The 24,239-nt window shown below is 40.8% G+C and overlaps 2 protein-coding genes across 2 annotated transcripts; both read right to left on the bottom strand.

The window, feature by feature from the left end:
- Positions 1 to 3,824: 3,824 nt before the first annotated feature.
- LOC105082662 (olfactory receptor 10H3-like) lies at positions 3,825 to 4,769 on the bottom strand. The gene has a single exon (XM_010972279.3). The coding sequence runs from the start codon at positions 4,671 to 4,673 to the stop codon at positions 3,825 to 3,827; it is 849 nt and encodes a 282-aa protein (XP_010970581.3). The 5' UTR covers positions 4,674 to 4,769.
- A 7,241-nt stretch (positions 4,770 to 12,010) lies between these two features.
- LOC105082661 (olfactory receptor 10H4-like) lies at positions 12,011 to 12,955 on the bottom strand. Its single transcript, XM_010972278.3, has one exon. It carries the CDS (start codon positions 12,857 to 12,859, stop codon positions 12,011 to 12,013), a length of 849 nt encoding a protein of 282 aa, XP_010970580.3. The 5' UTR covers positions 12,860 to 12,955.
- Between the last annotated feature and the right edge of the window lie 11,284 nt (positions 12,956 to 24,239).

The following is a 24,239-nucleotide window of genomic DNA, read 5'->3' on the forward strand; positions in this document are numbered from 1 at the left end:
AGGGAAATACACAAGTTTAAATATATTTATCAAGCAATTTTATCCAGAAAAAAATCATGCTTAAAAAAAGTTAAGATTAGGTTATCGAAAAAGATTAATAAGATAGAGAGAAATAAGGAGAAGATACCAATAACCAAATATGAAATTAAAATTGGGGAATAAATGCAACAATAATGGGTATTTGAAATTAATTTAAAAATAGTAAGAAAATACATTGACAAATATGAAACTGTAGATGAAATGAATGAATTCTTAGAAGAATATAAAATTCCAAAACTGGCACAAGAAAAAATAGGGGTCCCAAATACACAAATACGTTATTTTTTAATTGAAAGTTTTAGTTAAAGACCTTCCTTCTCTATAATCATCAGCCCCAGTGAGTTTGCAAGTGAGCTCTCCTAAACGTCTAAGGAATAGCTGCTGAGTATCTTACACATGTTGTTCAACAAACAGAAAAATACATGAAGTTGCCCAGCTCATTTCATTAAATTGATGTAATCTTGATTCTAACACCAGGTAAGAATATTTGTAAGAAAAAAATAATTATGGGTTCGTTTGATCTACACATGCAGGTTTTAAAAATCTGTAATAAGACATAACCTAGTAAAATTCTATGGTAATTAAAAACAGTGCATTGTGATCACGTAGTTTTGGTTTATCCCATGAATGACAAGGATGGTTTAGCATCAGAAAACCTGTCATGTGAATCCTTACAGGAACACACTAAAAAAGAAAAATCATATACGCATTTCCTCCAAGGTAGGAATAATTTTCTAAAATTCAACTCCTACTCATGATTTTCAAAAAAGCCTCTTTGTAACATGCGGGGAAGGCAACTTTCTTAGCTAGTTAAAGAGCATATACCACAAAACTGGCAAGTATTATACTAATTGGGAAACTAGATGCATTATTTTAGGATCAGGAACAAGCCAAGGATACTCACTGCCTCTGCTGTTCTTTAACACGGAACTGAAAGTCATGAGCAGTGCTAAGGAAAGAAAAAGAAAGAACATGTGTAAAGATTGGAAGGGAAGAGAAAATGATCATCCACCCAGAAAAGATAAAAGAATTAGACGAATAAACTACAACCATAAGAGAGCGTAAGGCTGCCGAATGTAAGATCAACTTCTGAAAGTCACAGTATTTCTCATAGTATTGCACCAGTAATAATCATTCAGAGTATATAACTGGAGTTAAAATTAGGACCCCCAATAGCGACACAAACTATAAAGAGAGAGCTCTCATGCATTTTGGCCTCGGGATCCCATTACACGCAAACATTATTGAGGTCCCTAAAAGGTTTTTGTCTGGGTGGATTGTAACTATCAATTTTTTACTATATTAGAAATTAAAACTGAGAATCTTTGAAAATATTCAGTCATTAGTACATTTAAAAGAACAATAATAAACCTAGTATACGTTAATATAAGCAACATTTTTAGTAAAGTAACTACATTTTCAAAAAAACCTTTATTGAGAAGAGTGGCTTCATTTTTCATTTTTGCAAATACGTCTAATGTAAAGACAACACAATGCTCATGTCTGCTTCTTCACTCAGTCTGTGGCTACATGTTGTAGTTGACGTGGATGATGAAAAATATCCTCATATGTAATTGGAAGAGTAAGGACCTCGTGGACACCCCAGAAAAGGTCCCAGGGACCCCCAAGTGTCCTCATATCACACTTTGAAAACCCCTGTTATAAAATACCTGAGAACTAACTAGAAGCATAAATACCTTCAGAGACCCTGGTCTGAGAACAACTGACATAGAAGCAGCAAAGGGCACCTACGCTGGGTGAACCCAGAGACCCAGAAGGGAAAACTAAAAAGACCCCGACAGCATTGAAGGTTGAGATCTTCTCTTACTACCCTTCTCCCCAGCCCTGACCCCATTCCCAGGCTGGGCAGCACTACCCACAGCTGCAGGATTCTTCCTTCCTACCCTCTCCCTCCTGGTCCCCCTCACCCTGGCCTGGCTCTTCCATGAAGTGGCCAGCAGAGGAGAGCAGAAGAAACGCTCCTGCTTGATGCTGTCAGCAGTACCCACAGGTGGGTGTGGGGTGAAACCTCCTAAAACAGATACAGTCTGCTTTATCCCTGCTGTATCCTTCCCTGCTGGCTGCTCCCAAGGGCATCTTCAAGATGCTAACCTAAAAGATCCGTCCTCAGGGTCTAGAGAAGCTGGGAAGGACCTCAAGGGGCTTTCAGGGACCTGCTGCCTCTAAACCCTCCCCCAGCTATCCACACAGAAAAAGACTGTTGCTGCCGCTCTTCGCCCAGAGAGACTCAAGCCCATGCTGAGGGCTGCAGAGCTCCCAGTTACTGGAGAGACTGAGTTGGACACAGATGCCCTCATCACCTTGGGGTCAAGGCAGGGTCAGAGGGAAGGTGAGAGCTGGAGGGGTCCCAAGTGGGAACTGAGGGCTCTTCCCTGGGTTGAGAGCAGCTGGAGGACTTCCCAGACAAGGATAATTTGGAGCTGGGTCTTAGAGACTGGTTTCTTTTGGGCAATATAAGTGTTCAGTGTCTTCTGGCCAATTGGATAGCCTCACCTCTATTCCCAATCAAATTCTACCCTAACTCCCATGGTCCTGGTGATCCAGCCAGACAGTCTGACATGCACACATGCCTCCCTGTGGTATATAATAAAACATAAGTATTTGGTCTTTTGGTATTGCCCTTGGTTCCTGACTCCCTGATAAGAGGGCCTTTTGTAGGCTAATGAGATGACTGGTGGCTGTGAGTTTATCCTTATAAAATATCTCTGCCTCCAGCTCAATTATTTGGCCTCAACTTTGAGTTAGCAATTTACACTCCACAGAGGACCCACGTCCTGGATCATCACTCATATATTCCAAAAACCAGCATAGGAGTCAGACAGACATAAAGGTCCATGGGACTCCATTTATTCACATGTTATGTGACCTCCACCTACATTTCCCATCTGCATAATGAAGGTACCCATAGGTAGGTAACCTCTGATCTCTCTCTGTGCCATCTTGAAACAGCACTCTGCCCTTCAACACACTCCCCAAATTAGTGCAGCTTTAACACAGTAATGAGAAATTGATGTTTCATTGAAAGTTATATGTGGGAAAAGGGGAAAAGATTTCCATAAGATGTGAGATAACAACACCCTTTAATATGTCTATGTTCTTACCTAAGCACTGGTCCCTCTTCCTTCTCCCAGTCCCTCATCTCTCTTGGTGTCTCTCTTTCTCTCCTTCAAATCACTCTTTCTGTTTCTCTTTTATTTCCCCTCCCTTATCTTCCTTTCTACTTCTTCTTTCTCATATCTCATATGCAAACAACCTTATAATTAGCAAATGATTTCCTTGGAGACAGATAGCTTATTACTTTTTACATTTGTTATAACTAAAAGGATAATTATAAAACACTGGACACAATGCTTGATATGTAGAAAATTCTCAATTCTTGGTGGGTTTTATTATAATTTTATGTCATTTTAATCTTATATTGGTGAGGGGAGGGGAAAATGAAGTCTTCTCTTGCTTCTCCATTCAGAAAGAACCATGGGCATCAAGGCCAAAACTCATTCACATGATGCTCCCACCTGCCCATAGATAAAGTAAATTCTAGAGCATAGATAATAAGATGGAGTTCATCACACTGGGTCATACGTGAGAGATCATGATGGCAAAGGGGTGGCAAACAAACTGAGGAAAAACAAATAGCTAGTATGCATCAAACTCCTATGAAGTGTAGGTATTTTAACACAACTGAAGCCTTACCATAGTTCTATGGAGACAAATGTTATTATCTCCAGCCCTTCTATCATATTTCTCCACCATCAAACTGGCCATTAGTAGCTTAGGGGACAGAATGTTCTGTAGAAGCTTCTCTTTATGGAATTCTTCAGCTCCTTATTCCTGAGGCTGAAAATGATTGGGCTAAGAAAGGGGGTGAAGACTGTATAGGTGGTGGCCATCAGAGTGTTACTGTCCATGGAACGGGGGCCCTTGGGCTTGAGGTAGATGATGGAGGCAAAACCATAGTGCACAATCACTATGGTGAGGTGGGATACACATGTGGAGAAGGTCTTGTGCCGGCCCTCGGCAGAGGGGATCCTCAAGATGGCGGCCACGATGAAGACATAGGAGAGGACGATGAGGAATAAACACCCCAGTAGGGCTGTGACACAAACCAGGATCACACTCATGGTGACAGATGATGTCTCCTTCCCACAGGCCAACTTCAAGAGGGCAAGCACATGACAGGCAAAATGGTGGATCTCATTAGACCCACAGAAGGTGAGATGAAAAACTGTCAATGTCAACATCATTCCCACGACTGAGCCACCAGCCCAGGACCAGGACACAAGACGAGCACAACCACCAGGGCTCATGAGCATGTTGTAGCGCAGAGGGTGGCAGATGGCCACGTAGCGGTCATAGCCCATGATCATGAGCAGGAAGGAGTGGGTGTAACCAAACGTGAAGGAGAAGAACATCTGGCTGGCACAGGCAGTGAAGGAGATGGAGTGGTGGATGGAGAGCATGTCGACCAGCATTCGAGGGGTGACGGCAACAGTGAACAGAATCTCGGAGATGGAGAGGGCGCACAGGAAGAGGTACATGGGGGTGTGGAGGCTGTGCTCGCTCCAGATGGTGGCCATGATGAGCAGGTTGCCCAGGAGTGTGAACAGGTACATGAGCAGGTACAGCAGGAAGAAGGCAGGCAGGAGATGCTGAGGGAAGGTGGAGAAGCCGATGAGGATGAATTCAGACACTGTGCTATAGTTCTGACCAGACAAGGATGCTGCATCTGGTGAGATCAGAAATAGGATGAAGTCACTGCAGTTAAATCAGAGGCTCTAACATAGATTAAATGGCAATTAAAGACCTCCATACTATATAACTATTTGCTTAACTTGTCTGAGTCTCACAATCTTCATCAGTGAGATGGAATAAATGATAATACTTCTTACCAGAATAAGCATATGAAATCTGCGCACTTCATTTCATTAGCTTAATGCAATCTTGATTTTAAACCAGGTAAATTGTTAATAAGAAAAGAAAATTACGGGCCCACCATTTCATCTGTCCGTGCAGATTTTTTTTTAACATTTTTTTTATTGAGTTATAGTCATTTTACAATGTTGTGTCAAATTCCAGTGTAGAGCACAATTTTTCAGTTATACATGACATACATATATTCATTGTCACATTTTTTTTCGCTGTGAGCTAACACAAGATCTTGTATATATTTCTCACTATCCATGCAGATTTTTAAAGTCATAAGAAGACATAACCTAGTAAAACCCAATGGTTTTTCAAAAATGGTATATTATAAGCAAGTGGCTTTTGTTTCTCTCATAAATGACATGGATGGTTCAGCATCAGAAAACCTATCGTGACTCATCAAGTGAATACACTAAAACAGAGAAACCATATAATTATTTCAATTAAGGCAAGAATATAATTTTTAAAATTCACGTCCTATTTATGATTTTAGAAATTGGTGTGCAATATTATTTTAGTTTTATACCTGCAACATAATGATATGATAGATGTACAACTATTACGCTTTCTAAAAAAAACTCTTTGCAACATGTTACGGAAGGGGACTTTCTTAACTAAGTGAAGAATATATACTATTGATTATGGCACAAAAACAGACACATAGATCAATGGAACAGAACAGAGAGTGCAGAAATAAACGCATGCACCTATATTCAAATAATCTACTACAAAAGAAGCAAGAATATACAATGGAGAAAAGACAATCTCTTCAACAAGTGGTGCTGGGAAAACTGGACAGCTGCATGTAAAAAATGAGATTAGTACATTTCCTCACAATATATTCAAAAATAAACTCCAGATGGATTAAAGAGTTAAATGTAAGACCTAAAACCATGAAACTCCTAGAAGAAAGCACAGGCAGAACAGTCCGACATAAATTGTAGCAATATTTTTTTGGATCTGCCTCCTAAAGCAAAAGAAATAAACACAGAAATAAATGGAATCTAATTAATCTTAAAATCATTTACATAGAGAAGGAAACCATCAACAAAACAAAAAAAGAACCTATGGAATGGGAGAAAATGTTTGCAAAGATTATGACCAACAAGGAGTTAATATCCAAAATATATAAACAGCTCATAGAACTCGATTTCAGAAAACAATCTATCAAAAATGTGCAGAAGACAAGAATAGACATTTTTCCAAAGAAGACATACAAATGGCTAACAGGAACATGAAAAGATGCTCAACACTGTTAATTATTAGAGAAATGCAAATCGTAACAACAGTGAGACACCACCTCATACCTGTCAGAATGGCTATCATCAAAAAGTCTATAAATGAAAAATGGTGGAGATGATGTGGAGAAAAGGGAACACTTGTACAGTGCTGGTGGGAATGTAAATTGATGCAGCCACTATGAAAAACAGTATGGAAGTTCCTCAAAAAAATTCAAAATAGAGCTACCATATCATCCAGCAGTTCCACTCCTGGGTACTTATTTGGTAGAAATGAAAACACTAATTTGAAAAGATACATGCACCTCAGTGATCATAGCAGTACTATTTACAATAACCAAGATTTGAAAGCAACCCAAGTGCCCATCAGCAGAAGGATGATTGGCTTAAGAAGATGTGGTATATATAGTATTCAGCCATAAAAAAGAATAAAAATTCTTCAATTTGCAGCAACGTGGACGGACCTAGAGAATATTATGCTAGTGAAATAGACAAAGATAAATACTGTATGATATCACGCATATGTGGAATCTGTAAAACAGTGCAAACGAGTGTATATGCAAAACAGAAACAGACTCACAATATAGAAAACAACTAGCGGTTACCAAAGGGAAGGAAGATAGGGAACAGGAAAATTCAGGGTATGGGATTAAGAGATACAAACTACTATGTATAAAATAGATGAGCAGCAAAGATGTATTGTATAGCACAGGGAGTTACAGCTACTATCTTGTAATAACCTTGAATGGAGTATAATTTGTAAAAATACTGAATCACTATGCTGTACACCAGAAACTAATATAATATTGTAAATCAACCATACTTCAGTTTTAAAAAACCTTAAAAAAGAATATGTGCTACAAAACTAGCAGGTAGCTTACTAATGGGGAACTTTTGATGCATTATTTTAGGATCAAGACTCCAAGGTTACTTACTGTCTAGGCTGTTCTTTAAAACTGAACTGAAAGCCATGAGCAGTGCTCTAAGGAAAGGAAAAGAGAAGGTATATAAGGTTGGAAGGGAAGAAACATGGTCACGTACCTAGAGAGGGTGAAAGAATCAAGATGTAATATGTTAGAACAAAAAGAAGCACAAAGCTGCGGAAGGCAAACCGACTTCCCCAAAACATAGTATTTCTCATGGTATTACACCAGCAATTATCTCTCAAAACATAGAACTGAAGTTAAGCAGGCGAAGACTCTTAAGAGTGACACAGACTATGAAGTAAAAGCCCTCAACCATTTGCTCTTAGGATCCTCTTACAATAAAACACTGAGTTCCCAAAGGGCTTTTGTTTGACGGGGGTCAGAACTATCAATCTTTCCCATTTTAGAAATCGAACCTGAGAATCTTTTAAAGGATTTGTATTAGTGTATCTAAAAGAACAACAATGAATCTATTACATTTTAATATAGTGACATTTTAAGGAAAGTAATCACATTTTCAAATAATAAGTAGTGATAATAGTGGTCCTGTTCTACATTTTCGCAAGTACGTTCCTCGTCTGGCCTGGTGGTAGACAACTTAATGCTGTGTCTGATTCTTTGTCAGTCCGTGGCAGTATGTCGTTTTACTTAACGCATGTGACAAAAATATATCCTCACGTGTACTGCCAAGGTAGGGACCTGGTGGACCCTCAGAAATGGTCTCAGGGAATCCCAGGGGTCCTCATATTATATTTTGAAAACCTTTGTTATAAAATATCTAGGATTCAACAACAAACATGCAATACCTCCAAAGACAAAAATGTTAGCCAATGATAAAAATGTAGAGGATGATCTGAATACATGTGGAAACTGTTTACTTTCCTGGATGGGATGATCTAATATGATAATGGTGTCACTTCTTCCCCCAAATTATACCATCAGTACAATTGCATTTAGGACTCCAGTGAGTGGACTGTAAATTTAGTAACTGTCCTAAATTTCCTCTGAAAAAAAGTCAGTGCACAATGATACTCATCTTATCATTATTATTGTGAGCAGGACAGATTTGTCTTCCCAGGGATTATGGCACATTCTAGAGTCGTAGTCATTTTTAAAAATGTGAACCAGGAACAGACATACACATCCATTAAACTGACTGGATATCTCCGAAAATATCCCATTATTATTCATAATGTAATATATGATAAAGGTGGCAGCACAAATAAAGGAAAAGACGCATTGTTTCCCAGTTTGTGGTAGGAAAACTGTTCATTTTATGAAGCAAAGTAAATCCGAATTTCTGCCAAAGACCACATGCAAAGGTGGAATCCAGATGGATTCAAGACATAAATGTGAAACAAAGTATAAAGTTAACAGGAGAAAGTGAAAGAGAATTACTTTGTGGATCTTAGTAGTGGAGAAGGACTTCCTAAACCAAACTTCTAAAGCATAAACGTTAAGCTGATTTTTAAAAGACATGAAAACGTCAACGTTAAGAATTTCTGTTCCTGCTAACTACTATACTTAGGCTAGATAAACAAGTTGATCCTATATAGCTCAGGGAACTATATTCAATATCCTGTAGTAACCTATAATGAAAAAGAATATGAAAAGGAATATATGTATGTATCCGTATGACTGAAACATGACGCTGTACACCAGAAATTGACACAACATTGTAAACTGACTATACTTCAATTAAAAATGGAAGAAAAGGAGAATTTCTGTTCTCCAAAGATATCCTTAATAAAGTTAACAGGCAGATGGAAAACTGGGACAAGATCATTTGCAGTGTGTAAAACCGACAAGAGAACACTCTCGAGAATGAACAAGGAGAAATAGGACCCTCAATACAGTTGTGAATGAAGGATATGAGCAGAAAAGTCACAGAAGGATTTACTCAGGCAAATGAAAGGATGCTCAAAAAAAAAAAAAGTTGGGGAGATGAATAAAGCAATGAAATTTTACTGCATATGTATTCAATTCCCCAGGTTAGAATTGCCTTCTTGATGTGCCAATGGGGAGAAAGGAATCCTCTTGCATTGCTGGTGAGAATGCAAAATGGTGAAGATCCAAACTACACCAGCAAATTCATACCATATCATTAAAAATTGGTTAAAATCCATAGAAATTACAGCACAAACAGTGAGCCAGAAGGTAAGCTATGGACTTCAGTAATAATAATAATATATGTATTTTTTATATAGTAGTGTGTATCTATATAATAACAACAACAATAATAATAATGTCCATAATGGTTCATCAGTTGGAACAAATGTACCATGCTAACACATGTTTGTACAATATTTAACAGCATCCCTGGCATCAGCCACCAGATGTCTGTAGCATCCCCTCCCTCCCACAATCATGACATGGAAAACTGCCTCCAGACACGTCCAAACATCCACTGTGGGGCAGAATGACCCCAGGTTAAGAATCCCTGACGCACAAGCTGCAAAGGGCACCTAGGCTTGGTGGGAACCTGGAAGTCAGAAGGGGTAAACAGAGAAGACCCCCAGCAGCCTCCCAAGCCTGAGATCCTCTCTTCTGGCCCTTCTCCCCAGCCCTGACCCCATCCCCAGGCTTGGCGGTGCTGCCCACAACCGTATGGTACTTCCTTCCTACCCTCTCTGTCCTGGTTCCCCTCTCCCTGGCCTGCCTCTTCCATGAAGTGCCCAGCAGGAAAGGGCAGAAGAAGCTCTCCTGCTGGATGCTGTCAGCGGTACCCACAGGCAAGTGTGCGATTGGACCTAGGGGCTCCTAGAACTCACCCTGTGTGCTTTATCCCTGCTGCGGGCTTCCAGCAGGCTGCTCCCTAGGGCCTCTCCAAGACAGCAACCTAGAATATCTGTCCTCAGGGTCTGGAGAGGCTGGGAGGGACCTCAAGGGTCCTTTGGGAACTTGCAGCCTCTACTCCTTCCTCCAACTATCCACACACAACAAAGGTCTCTGATGTCACCTCTTCCCAGAAAGAACCCAGCCCTTGCTGAAGTCTGAGGAGCTCCCAGTCTAGGGGGTGGGGTTGGAGGACAGGGCTTGAAATAGATGCCCTTAGTCCCTTGGGGTGTAGGGATAAGGTCAGAGGGAATGCAGGAGCTGGGGGAGCCTAGAGTGAGATTCCAGGGCTGGATGGCTTTTCAGAATAAGAGTCATTTGGGACTGGGTCTTGGGGACTGGTTTCTAATGTGCAATATGTCTTCTGGCCAAACTAGACAGCCCCACCTCTCTTCCCAAATTCTGCTCTATTCGTATGGTCCTGGTAATCCAAGGAGACAGTCTGACATTTGCATATGCCTCCCTGTGATAAGATGTAACATAAAACAAACATAAAAAAATTTGGTCTTTCGGTGGTGTCCTTGGTTCCTGACCCTCTGAAAAGAGTGTCTTTTTATGCTAATGAGATGACTGGTGACTATGGGTTTATCTTTATAAAACCACTTCTGCCTCCAACTCAGATATTTGACCTCACCTTTGGGTTAATAGTTGACATGCCACAAAGGGCTCCCTTCCTGGATCCTCAGTGACATATATTCTCAAACACCAGTGTGGGAGTCAGATAGACATAAACCTCCCTGTGACTCCCTCCATTCGCATTTGTGTGACCTCTGCCAACACTTCTCATCTTCATATGAAGGGACCATCTCTGACCTCTCTCTGTTCCATATTGAGATAGCACTCTGCCTTTCAACTCACTCCCCAAACAGCTGCAACTTTAACACAGTAATAAAAATGGATGTTTTATTGAAAATTATGTGTGGGAAAAATGAAAAGGGATTTCAATAAGATGTCAGCAGCAGCGGGGGAGGGTTTAGCTCAAGTGGTAGAGTGTGTGCTTAGCATGCATGAGGTCCTGGGTTCCTTCCCCAGTATTTCCTCTAGAATAAATAAATAAATAAGTAAACCTAATTATCGCCCCCCCCAAGCAAAACAAAAGAAAAAGATGTCAGCAGCACACTTTTACATGCCTGTGTTCTTACCTAAGCACTGACCCCCTCTTCCCTTTCTCTCTCCTCCCTTTTTTTCTTCCCTCTTCCCCTTCTTACCTCCATCATCTTCCCTTCTTCCCCATCCTCATATGCATATTGCCTTAGTACCAACCTCCTTCTCCTTCCTCCCATCTTGCCCAGATTCTGCCCCATATATTTTTTAAATGATCAATTAAATAATCAATTAAATGATCAGGTCTCTCTATAGGACTTTATTCCTACTAACCTAGCACTCTGTCTCTCTCTCTCTGTCTCTCTCTCTCCCTCTTGCTCCCTCTACACTTTGCATTCTAACATTCTTCACCCAGTTCAGCTCAACAGAAAAACATGTCTTACGGTCTATAGCTCCAAAACCTAGCACAAAACTATAAAGAACACACCATTTTCTCTAAGACAAGTACTTTATTTTCTTTTGCACATTTGTTGTAATTAAAATATAATAATAATAAAACATTAGGCACAGTACTTTATAAATAAAGACTCAATTCTAGTGGCACTTGTTACTATCCTTGTTATTTTGTTTATTTTTATTTTGAGGGGTGGGGGAACAAAGCCTTCTTGTGCTAGTCCATTCAAGAAGAATCATGTGCATCAGGGGCCTGACACTTCCCTGTGATGCTCTCCACCTGCCTATAGATAGATAATGCATTCTAAGGCACAGATAATGTGATAGAATTCATCTCATTGGGTATAAATTAGAGACTTTGATGACTTGGGCCTATGCAAGAGGGGAAAGCAAGTTGGAGAAAAGCAAATATCTAGTACACATCTAACTCTTATGGAGTGGAGGTATTTTCAAATACTTGAATCACCACAAGAGCTCTATGGACACAGACATTATTAAACCCAAATCATCTGTCACATTTCCATGCCACCATCAGGAGCTTGAGGGACAGAATGTTCTGTGGAAGGTTCTCTTCATGGCATTCTTCAGCTCCTTATTCCTGAGGCTGAAGATGATCGGGCTAAGAAAGGGGGTGAAGACTGTATAGGTGGTGGCCATCAGAGTGTTACTGTCCATGGAATGGGAGCCCTTGGGCTTGAGGTAGATGATGGAGGCAAAACCGTAGTGCACAATCACTATGGTGAGGTGGGACACACATGTGGAGAAGGTCTTGTGCCGGCCCTCAGCTGAGGGGATCCTCAAGATGGCGGCCACGATGAAGACATAGGAGAGGAAGATGAGGAATAAGCACCCCATCAGGGCTGTGACACAAACCAGGATGACACCCATGGTGACATACAATGTCTCCTTCTCACAGGCCAACTTCAAGAGAGAAAGCACATGGCAGACAAAGTGGTGGATCTCATTAGACCCACAGAAGGTGAGATGAAAAACTATCAGTGTCAACATCATCCCCATGACTGAGCCACCAGCCCAGGACCAGGACACGAGACGGGCACAGTCACGTGTGCTCATGAGCACGTTGTAGTGCAGGGGGTGGCAGATGGCCACGTAGCGGTCATAGCCCATGATCATGAGCAGGAAGGAGTGGGTGAAGCCAAACGTGAAGGAGAAGAACATCTGGCTGGCACAGGCCACGAAGGAGATGGAGCGGTGGGTGGAGAGCATGTCGACCAGCATTCGAGGGGTGACAGCAACAGTGAACAGAATCTCGGAGATGGAGAGGGCGCACAGGAAGAGGTACATGGGCGTGTGGAGGCTGCGCTCCCTCCAGATGGTGGCCATGATGAGCAGGTTGCCCAGAAGTGTGAACAGGTACATGAGCAGGTACAGCAGGAAGAAGGCAGGCAGGAGATGCTGAGGGAAGGTGGAGAAGCCGATGAGGATGAATTCAGACACTGTGCTATAGTTCTGACCAGACAAGGATGCTGCATCTGGTGAGATCAGAAATAGGATGAAGTCACTGCAGTTAAATCAGAGGCTCTAACATAGATTAAATGGCAATTAAAGACCTCCATACTATATGATCTGGCTATACAAATGTGCCCATAGGCCACAGCTGAGCACCAAAGTGTGATAATATGCAGGACGGAGGAACAAGCTAAATGACACCATGAAGAAGCAATTAGAAAATCCAGAAGGCGAAATGTTCTATAGAACAACTGGTCTGGTCTCAGCAAGTCAGGATGAAGAAGAGGGTGAAGAGGAATTCAAGGGACATAACAACCATGTGCAATATTGGTTATCAGATATTTAGATAAGCTAGTTGTAAGGTAGTTTTAAGGAAACAGATAAGATTTTGATTGTGGTATGAGTGAATGATGAGTTAAAATAATATGAAGAGATTATTCTTAATCTAGTTGTTAATTTTAAGTGTGATCTTATTATTTTGGCTTTGAAGGAAAATATTACTAGTTTAAATGCATATTGAAATTTAAAATGTACACACACATGCACACAACAAGAGACAAAGAAGACCATTTTATGAAGATTATTGGAACATTGTAGAACCTGTATGAATATAATTAACCTATAGAACAATATACCCTAGATTATTAGTAATAAATAAAGAACACCACTTCTGTGAAACAGATATGAGATAGGAATAGCTAAATCAATACTAGATAAACTGGCTAAAAACTTGAAATTACAAATTTTAACAGAATTCAGAAATGTAATTTGGGAATTATCAGTTATAATGCAATTAATAATATTCAGACATTAGCTCCTGGATATAATTGGGCTCCTCTCCAGAGATCAAACATTTTTTTTTTCAACCAGAAAGAGGGGTTTAACAAAATTTGACCTTGTTTTGGACTCAGAGAAATTCCCCATCCACTTCGAAGTGTATGTGTGTGTATATATATATATTTATAAATATATATATAATATATATATATTATATAGATTACAGTATACAAAAGTTGGAAATCAATAGAGAAAGAATTCCAAATTCCATAAGTTGGAAACTCAATATAGTGCTAAATAATACTTTATTTCAAGAGTAAATCTTTGACACAGCATTGTAAAATGAGTATTACTCATTAAAAAAAGTTTTAAAAAAGATTAAATCATAAAATGAATAAAGAAATACTTATAATTAAATCATTTAAGCATCAAATGTCAAGTTTTTAAGCTAAAACAGTTCTATGTTGGGGAACATACTGCTTTAAATATATATATCAAGAAATTTTACCCAGAAAAATTGTGCTTAATACAACAAAAATCAGCAATTATAAAAAATTAATAAGATAGAAACAAGGACAAGATGCCAAGAAAATATAACATTAAAACATGGAAACAATTAGAGAAATAAATGATATTTTTAAATTACTAAAAAGAGTAAGAAAAATATAAATGAAGAAATATGAAACACTAAGTGAAATGACTAAATCATCAGAAACATGTAAAATTTCATAACTGGTAAAGGAACAAATAGAAACCCTGGATATTTTAAAAAGTTTTAGAGAAATTGAAGTGGTTAAAGACCTTCTCTTTTATAATCATCAGCCCCAGTGAATTTGTGGTGAGTGCTCCTAAATTTGTAACGAACAGTTGATGAATATCTTACACATGTTCTTCAAAAACAAAAAACAGAAAAATATCTGAAACTGCCCAACTCATTTCACTGAGGTAATGCAGTCTTGGTATTAAAACTAGGTAAGAAAAGACAAATTATGGGCTTTACCTATCCACGCAGATTTTAAAATCCATTAAAAGGCATCGTCTAGTCAAATAAAATGGTTACAATAGTATTTTATGATCAAGTGGTGTTTGTTTAGCCCAAGAGTGACAAGACGGGGCAGCATCAGATAACCTGTCATGTGATTCATCACATCAACAAACTAACCAAGAAAGATCATAGAATTCTTTTGATCAAGGAAAGAAGATATTTTCCAAAATTCAACTACTTTTTATGATTTTTTAAATTTTATGTAATGTGACATATAACACTGTGTCAGTTTTAGGTATATAAGACAATGACTTGATATAGGTACACCTATTTATGATTTTTAAAAAAGCCTTTTTGCAACATGAAATCAAAGGGGACTTTCTTAGCTACTCAAAGAATATATACTACAAAACCAGCACATAGTATCTGAGAGGGGAAGTGTACTCGCATTATTTTACGATTAGGAACAAACCAAGGTTACTCACTGTCTCTGCTGTTCTTTGACATGGAGCTGGAAGTCATGAGCGGTGCTACAAGGAAAGAAAAGGACTAAGTTATATAAGGATTGGAAGGGAAGAGACTGGAGCATCTACCTAGAAAGATAAAAGAATCAAGATGTGATATGTCAGAACAAGAGGGCACAGTACTGTAGAAGGCAGGGTCAGCCTCTGAAACTCATAGTATTTCTCACAGTATTTCTCACACTATTACACCAGTAATAATCACTCAAAATACAGAATTTAAGTACAAGTAAGATAACATTTCCAATAATGGCCCAAACTATACAGAAACAGCTCTCAAGCATTTTGGCTTCAGGATCATTTTACACTCAAAAACTTTTGAGCCCCCTACAGGGCTTTTGTTTGAGCGGGTTTGTAACTATCACTTTTTTAAAATCATATTAGAAATTAAAACTGAGGTTCTTTAAAAGTATTTAGTAATTGGTATAATTAAAAGAATAATAATAAACCTATTACATATTCATATTAGAAACACATTTATATGGGAGTAACTACATTTTCAGAAAACATTGAGTGAGAAGAGTGGCCTTGTCTTACATTTTCACAAATATGCCTGATGTTTGCCTCGATAGGAGATAAACTAAGCTCACACCTGCTTCTTCATTTAGTCAGTGGTGTTATGTTGCTTTAACTGAAGTGCATGATGAAAACACATCCACACGTGTAACCGGAAAAGTAAGGACCTGATGGACCCCCAAGAACGCATCTCCAGGACCCCGAGTGCCCTCATATCACACTTTGAAAACCCCTATTATAGAATACGAGGAGGTAACCAAACAATTCACGACCTCCAAAGACAACAATTTTAACCACTAATAAAAATGTAGAAGGTGACCTGAATATATTAAAATAGTCTACGATTTCGGATGAGTTGAGCTCACGGTGTAATGGTGTCAGCTCTTCTGTGAATTATACCATCAGTGCAACTGCAGCTACGATTCCAGTGTATTGGCTGTGAACTTGATACAATCTCCTTCTGAAAATAAAGTCAGTACAAAAGTATGCTAATCTTACAAAAATGAAGTAGACAGGAAAGCCGTGCACTCCCAGGTAGTGAGACATATTATAGAGTCATGGTCATTCTTTTAAAGTGTGAAAATGGAATAGACATAGACACTGATTAAAATTGACTGGCCGTCTCAGAGAGTATCCCTTCATTATTCAATGCCTAATATATGATAAAGGTGGCAGGGCAAGTCAAAGGGAGAAAATGGATTGTTTACCTCTTTGTGGTGGGAAAAGTGTTCATTTTATGAAGCAAGATCAATCTGAATTTCTGCCCAAGAGCACATGCAAAGGTGAAAACCATTTGTTCCAGGACATAAATAGGAAATATAAACTATAAAGCTAATAGGAGAAAGTGTAAGAAAATTATTCTGTGGATTTTTAAAAGCACAAAAGTTAAGGTGATTTTTAGAAGGCATGAAAACATCAGCACTAATTTTGTTCCACATTATCAGGTAGATAGAAAGTTGGGGGAAAATAATTTGCATTGTGTAAAAGTGACAAAGGAACACTGTCTAGAAGAATAAACAAGAAGCAGAAACCTTAATACAGATATGAGCAAACGATATGAGCAGAGAGTTGACAGAAGAAGTTACCCAGGCAAATGAAAAGATGCTCAGTAAAAAGGGCAAGGAAAGTGTGGGGGTAGAATAGAAAACAGTAATGGAATTTTATTGTATATGTATTCAATTCCAAAAATTAGAAAATGCCATCTTGATTGGACTATGGGCTGAAAGAATTTTCTTATACTGCTGTTGAGAATGTAGAATCGTGAGAATTCAGAATATGCATGCTCTGTACACCAGCAAATTGGGTCCTAAATATTATCTCGACTTAAACCTATTTATAGGGGAGAACAGAAGAGGATGTTCCACGTAGCATTGCTGTAGTGGGGAAACTGGAAAAGCCTGCTTGTCACGATCGGGGAGAGCATAGGTAAGAGGGGATGGATGCAACACTGGAGCCACAGACAAGTGTTAGATGTACACATAGCAGTGTAAATGAAGTTTTTCAATAATACTGGCTGAAAAAAGAAAAATACGGCACCTTAAAAATATGGCACATGAAACCAGCCTGTAAAAACCTGGAACGGCAGATACATGTCATTACACATTCATCAAAACCAATAGAATGTACCACACAAAGAGTGGAGCTTAATGAAAACTTGGACTTCAGTTAATTACAATGCATCTGTATTGACTCATCAGTTATAACACATGTACCACACAATGCAACATATAAATCATAGAGGAAATTGTGTGCAGGGAGAAGACGTAAGTGGGAACCTTCTGTATTATCTGATCAGTTTTTCTAAATCTAAAACTTCTCTAATAAATTAATGCCCATTAATTTTAAAAACTAAAAATAAATTTTAAAACATATGCATATAGAAATAATACATAATGTGCAAAAACACATACAGATCTAAGAGTACACATGAAGTATTTTAAATGACTGTAAGAACAAAAAGGAAATGAGGTGAAAGAAAGGGAACATATTTATGAAACAAGAGAAGGACCTTGTGCAAACCAATGATGAGCAAAAGTTGCAAACTGGAAATGTCATTGACTCAAACCTCTGCATCTGAAGTCCTTCATAAAATTAAAACTATATTCTTATGAATAACTTGAGCCAAACTGCTGCCCAGAGCTCCTGAACTCCTTGTCTCTGAAACAGGGCCCCCTCATAGTTGCACCCATTGCATTGCCTCTAAGTACTCTCCACAGTAGGGGTCAGCCTGGAACTTGGAGGACACAGATCTCCAGGACAGTGAGGACATTTGCAGGACTGAGGATGCTCTTTGGAGAGAGGAAGGTTGCATTTATGACCTGAAAAACAAATCTTATGAACACCGAAACACCCCACCCAGAAACTAAGACACTGGCATCAACTGCTTTTTATGCCTCATCTCTCCCTCATCTCAGCATTTTTCTTCCCAAATTAACAGTTTCTGGCTTTTGCTTCTCAACATCCATATGGCTCCATCTCCTCTCTCCTGGACCACTGCCCCAGGCTCCTCCCATGTCACCTTCTATGCCCCCTAACCACTCTGGCTTCCAGAGAGAATTTTCTGCAACATACATAAAGTATGCAGTCATCACACCCAAGGTTCAAATCCAAATGGCTTGTAAGCGCTGAGCCTCCTCACCCCAACTGAAAATGGGGTTACACAGAGAGCTGCCTTCAGTGGATCCATGAGGATTCCTGTAAAGGGCTGAGAGTTTGCCAAATAAATATCTCTGACATTGAGGTTATGCTCCTTGTTCTGATCTGATTTAGTGCCTTCCTTCTGTTCCAGATGACACCAGCTGGCCTCAGTTTAAACTCATGATCTCTGACCGAGATGGGGCACATAGTACCTCTGGTAAGCACACAATGCAGCTTCCCCCCAGGAGGCTGATCCAACCTCCACTCTCTTCTCCAGCCCTCTCCTCACCCTTCCAGCCTACCTTCCCACCTCCTGCTTGGTGGGATGTCCGTGATTCTTGAGGCAGCGCTCTCCCATCTCCCTAGCAAGTGGACAGAATTCTGTATCCTCTGGTCTCACGGAGGATGGCCCCACACACGTACTGAACAAACATCCCACACATCACCAGAGTGCACCCAGTTCACACTCTGTCTTCCTCAGAGCCTCCGCTCCAGGTTAGCAGTGGCCACATTTGCCCCAGACCAGGACCCAGCGGCTAAGACAAAACACACCTAGAGCATGATTTCTCAAGCTCAGCACTGGTGACATATGGGGCAAGATCATTCTTTGGCTCTCTTTTTCATGGTATAATGTTTGGCAGAATCTCTGGTCTCAACCTACCAGATGCCTGTAGCATCCCTTCCCCGAAATGAGTCAGGGAAACCTAAAATGATCAAGACATGTCCAAATGTCCACTGTGGTGCAGAATTGCCCTCGGCTGAGAACCACTGATATAGAAGCTGCAAAGAGCATTTTGGGGTGAGGGGTGGAGTATGAAAACTATGGACCCAGAGTGAGCAACCTAAGAAGACCCCAGGCAGTCTCCCAACAAAGCTGAGATCCACTCTTACTACCCGTTGCCCCAGCCCAGACCCCATCGCCAGGCTGGGCAGTGCTACCCACCCACAGCTGTACAACTCTGCCTTCCTACCCTCTCTCTCCTGGTGCTCCCCTGCCTGGGGTGCCTCTTCCATGAAACAGCCAGCAGCAGAGGGCAGAAGAATCTCTCCTGCTTGCTGCTGTCAGCAGCGGCCACAGGCAGGTGTGGGGTCAGACCTAGTGCTTCTTGGATCTGATACAGTGTCCTTTATCCCTGCTGCAGGCTCCAACAGGCTGATCCCAACAGCCTCTCTAGGAACCAACTGGAAAGTATGGTTTTCAGATCCTAGAGAGGCTGGGAGGGACCTCAGGGGGCCTTCTGGGATCTGCAGTTTCTACTTCTTCCTCTAACTATTCACATGCAACAATGACTCCCTGCTGCTTCTATCTGCCCAGAGAGACACCAGCCCCTGTTAAGGGCTTAGAAGCTCCCAGTCTTGTGGGACACAGGGCTGGATACAGATGCCCTCAACCCCTTAGGTTCAAGGTATTGTCAGAGGGAAGGCAGGAGCTGGAGGAGCCCAGAGTGGGAGTCCAGGGCTGACCCCTTGGGTAAGGGCAGTGGGAAGGCATCCCAGAATAAGGGTAATTTGCAGCTGAGTCTGGAAGAATGGTGTCTCTTGGGTAATGTAAGTGCTCAAATTCTTCTACCCAAATGGAAAGCCTCACCTCTTCTTGGTTAAGTTCTACCAGATCCCTGTTGTTGTGGGGTGCAAGCCAGAAAGTTTGACATTACCATATGCTTCCCTGTGATAAAATATAAATATTTGATAGCTCAGTCTTTGTCCCTATCTCCTGACGCAGCTCCAGAAACTGAGCTTCGTATTCCAGGAGTGATAAAAGTGTCTATTACGCTGATGAGTTGACTATTGGCTGGGAGCTTCTAGGTAGCATCAGGATGGGGGCAGGTCTACAGAAAGACCAAGGCATGATAAAGGTTTGGAACTTACAGCCACACTCCCTAGACCTCCACGTAAAGGAAAGAGGTTGGAGATTGAGCTAATCACCCATAGCCAATGATTTAATCAATCGTGGCTTTGTGATGGAATCTTTATAGAAACTCCCCCAAACAACAGGATTACAACAGGATTTGGAGAACTTCTAGGTGGGTGAACACATGAAGTTGTTTGGAGAGTGATGCATCCCAAAAGGGCATGTAAGCTCCTTACTCCTTCCTCTAACCCATGCCCTATGCATCCCTTCCATTTGTTCCTGAAATGTATCTTTTATAATAAGTTGGTAATAGTCTAATCAAGTAAGACCTCGTGGGGACTTCCTGCAGCAGACCCCTCCCCTCTGCCATGTCTTCACCTGCCTCTTGTCTGTAGAAAAACTTTTGCTTCCCTAGTTCCAAAGAGTAAATTTAATCAGAGAAGTGAGAAAATACAGAACGAGAAACAATCAAGCAAGAAAAAAAAATAGGTTTGCTATTAAACAAAGTCAAAGACCTTTAGTTCCTCCTCAAGGGCTGTAGATAATATGCTGAGCCATACCCTTTGAGCTGTTTTGCAGATACTGAAACCCCCACAGGTGAAATAAGTGAACTGTATGCTGCCCACAAGCAGGTAGACCCCAGACCAGTTGGAATCAGAAGGCTGATGATGCTGACTCCTGATTATCTCAACACCAACGAATCAGAAGACTGTCCAGAAGCTGATCATGCACTCCACAACCCCCCTCCTTCACCCTGTCTTCAAAACCTTTCACTAAAAGCCTTCAGGGAGCTCAGATATTTTGAACACAAACTTCTGGGACTCCTTGCTTGGTGCCCTGCAATTAACGCTGCACTTTTCTTCACCACAACTTGCTGTCAGTAGACTAGCTTTACTGGGCATAGAGAAGCAGATTTGGTAACAATAACAATTAAAGCACTTCCCTGAAGTCTATGAGTCATTTTAGCAAAGCATAGAACTTGAAGGGGCAGGAGGAGGGGAGGTTGGGTTGTAGAAACTTCCAAATGGTAGCCAGTTAGGACAGAAATGTAGCTACCACAGGCACCCAATACCTGTGACTGGTGTCTGAAGTGGGGGCAGTCTTGTGGGCCTGAGCCCTTTACTTGTGCAATCTGACACCGCCTCCAGATAATTAGGGTCAGAGTTGAATTGTAGGACACCGAGTTGGTGCCCAGAGAGTTGGAGAACTGATCCTTGGTGTAGAAAGAAACCATACATTTGATGTCATATGTATTCAGCAACACTGTCTGTTCCACCTCTGTAATCAGCCTCAAATCTGACCACTCATCTCAGTCCTGGATGCCCTCACCTACCTCCCCCAACCTCTCCCCACGACTTCCTGGGTCTCCCCACACCCATCCCTACCCTCAGCTGCCTGCTCCTCTCACAGCAGTCAGAAAGAGATCCCTACAAACAAGAATCTGACCATGCTGCCTGTGCTTGAAACCAACTCTTTGGTTTAACCGCTTTGGAAAACGTTTTGGCAGTATCTATTCAAGATGTACATAGATTTCTCTTATGACTCAGCAATTATACTCCTAGGTACAGACCCAGCCCAACACCACATAGGTATTGTCCCCTAAAGGGCGTGTACTAGTTGTTTACAGGAATGCCATTCAGACCAAGTGGACCCTCAGTTTCCACCACCCTCTCCTCCTGTTCAGAGCTGAGACATAAATCAGAATTAGCCTTTGTGAGTGTTTGAAAGAGCTCCTGGCTCTGGCTTTCATCTCACCAGCTTCATGAAGCCTTGTTGGAAGACTGGGCTGCATCTCTCCAAGCTCTTCCTGGACACTGGACCTGTTTTCAGCCATAGCAGCAGCTCGTTCTGGAGTCTGAGCTGCTCAAACCCCACAGCAGTATTCTGGGAGACTCTTCTTAACCTTTGGAAGGAAACACAGACTACATTGTCCTGCTTCCATAAGCCTCACACATTACCCTTCCTAGCTCAGCACGGGGCCCAGGATACAAGATATGAAGATGGCTGAGCATCACCTAATTTCATTGGTGGAAGATAAATAAATAAATAAATAAATAAATAAATAAATAAATAAATAAATAAATAAATAAATAAATAAAATAATTACCCCCTCAAAAAACTAAATAAAGAAATACATAAATAAATAATTTTTTAAAAAGAAGGAAATCCTTCCATATGAGAGAATGTGGATGAACCTTGAGGACATTATGTTAAGTGAAATAAGCTGGGCACAGAAGGACACTAGTTGTTTACAGGAATGCCATTCAGACCAAGTGGACCCTCAGTCCAAATACAGTCCAAATACACTATTTAGTTTCCCTTCTATGAGGAATCTAACATAGTAAAATTCATAGAAGCAGAGAGTAGAAGGGTGATCACCATGGGCTGGGAGGAAGGGGAGATGGGTTGTTGCTTGCCTTATCTGGACATTTCAGTGCTATACCAGAACATTATACATTGCTGGTAGGAATGCAAAACAGTGCAGCCACTACGAAAAACAGGCAGTTCCTCAAAAGTGACATAGAGTTACTATATGACCCAGAAATTCCATTTTGGATATATACAAAAAGAATTGAAAACAGGGACTCAGACAAACATTTCTACATGAATATTCACAGAAGCATTATCCACAATAACCAAAAGGTGGAAATGACACAAATGTCCATCAACAGATGAATGGATAAACAAATTAAGATGTATAAATACAATGCAATATTCTTCAGCCTTTTAAAGGGATAAATATCTCTTTAGGTGTGCTCAGAGTCATTTGTGTTCATTAGTTTATCCCTGGAGCCAAACTACATAGATTTGAATCCTAGATCTACCACTTCAAGCTGGGTGAATAATGGACCAGTGACATTCTCTATTACCTTCCTCATCAGGCTTTTCTAAGAATTACAGAATATTGCGTACTCAGCACAGCTCCAGTCACATTACAAATGCTTAATATATTGCAGCTATTACTAGGAATAACATTTAAAAGCTTCTTCATGGGAAATATTGAGTATCTTGCTATTCTTCTATCAACCAAGATGGACAGATCTAAAGAAAGGCAATACTCTTAGGACAAAACTACTTCCCACAAGGGTGCTAGACTCAAAGGCTCCAGTAGGGAAGATGAGCTAATTGTATTTGCTCTAACAAGGTTCTCTGGGGATCACGCCTGGAAGTCAGAGAGTCTGGTATAAACCTGCTGATGGTGTTCCTGCTGTGTGCTCCCTGAGAAAGCATGATCCTCCTCCACAGCTGAGAGACACATTTGAGGCAACAGCCCCAAAGCCCTGGAAACAGGACACCTGGGGACTGAGAGGTCCTGGAATCCAACAGAGGTACAGTAGCCATTGGTTGAGTAAGTGAGTCTGGAAGACAAGCTGCAGCAGAGCTGGTCTCAGAGGAAACAATCCCTGAACTTCTCCTCAGAGATTGGGGATCTTCTGCTCAGTTTATCCACAAGGACTTAGGATGCTTGGCATCAGAGACTCATGGGTGGGTAGGGTTATAGTGAGCTGGTCAAGAGAGTGGATGCTGGAACCAGAGCTTGGGCTGGATCCTAGTTCCATGCAGGAGTTAGGTTTGGAGCCTCTGCTGTCTGCTTATGATGTGGTTGAGGGCTAAATGGGATGATATGTGTCAAGAGATTAGCTCATTGTGAATTACACTGAGTAAATGTCACTGTCTTGCTCAAAGTTAGCGGATCTGTACAGTTGCTGTGGAGAGGAGAGAGTTCAGTGGGGTTTAACCTAGATCAGTAATCTTTAACTGGGAGTGATTTCTACTCCTCCCCGAGGAGTCTCAAGATGTTTTTGATCATCGCAACTGGGGACAGGAAGGGTACCACTGGCATTCAGTGGGTCAAGGCCAGGAATGCTGTTCAACATCCTACAGTAATATACAAGGCAGTCACCACCACACACAGAAGTATGATCTTGCCTCAAATGTCAGTAGTACCCAGGTTTAGAACCCCTGGGCTCCACCCAGTAGGGAGGGGAACCAGGAAAGTGA

The sequence above is a fragment of the Camelus bactrianus genome, chromosome 22 (assembly GCF_048773025.1).
Source record: "Camelus bactrianus isolate YW-2024 breed Bactrian camel chromosome 22, ASM4877302v1, whole genome shotgun sequence".
NCBI classification, from domain to species: Eukaryota; Metazoa; Chordata; class Mammalia; order Artiodactyla; family Camelidae; genus Camelus; species Camelus bactrianus.

Bases quoted from the DNA above. Each gene is read 5' to 3' on its own strand.
- LOC105082662 (XM_010972279.3), bottom strand. From the start codon at position 4,673: ATGTACCTGTTCACACTCCTGGGCAACCTGCTCATCATGGCCACCATC.
- LOC105082661 (XM_010972278.3), bottom strand. From the start codon at position 12,859: ATGTACCTGTTCACACTTCTGGGCAACCTGCTCATCATGGCCACCATC.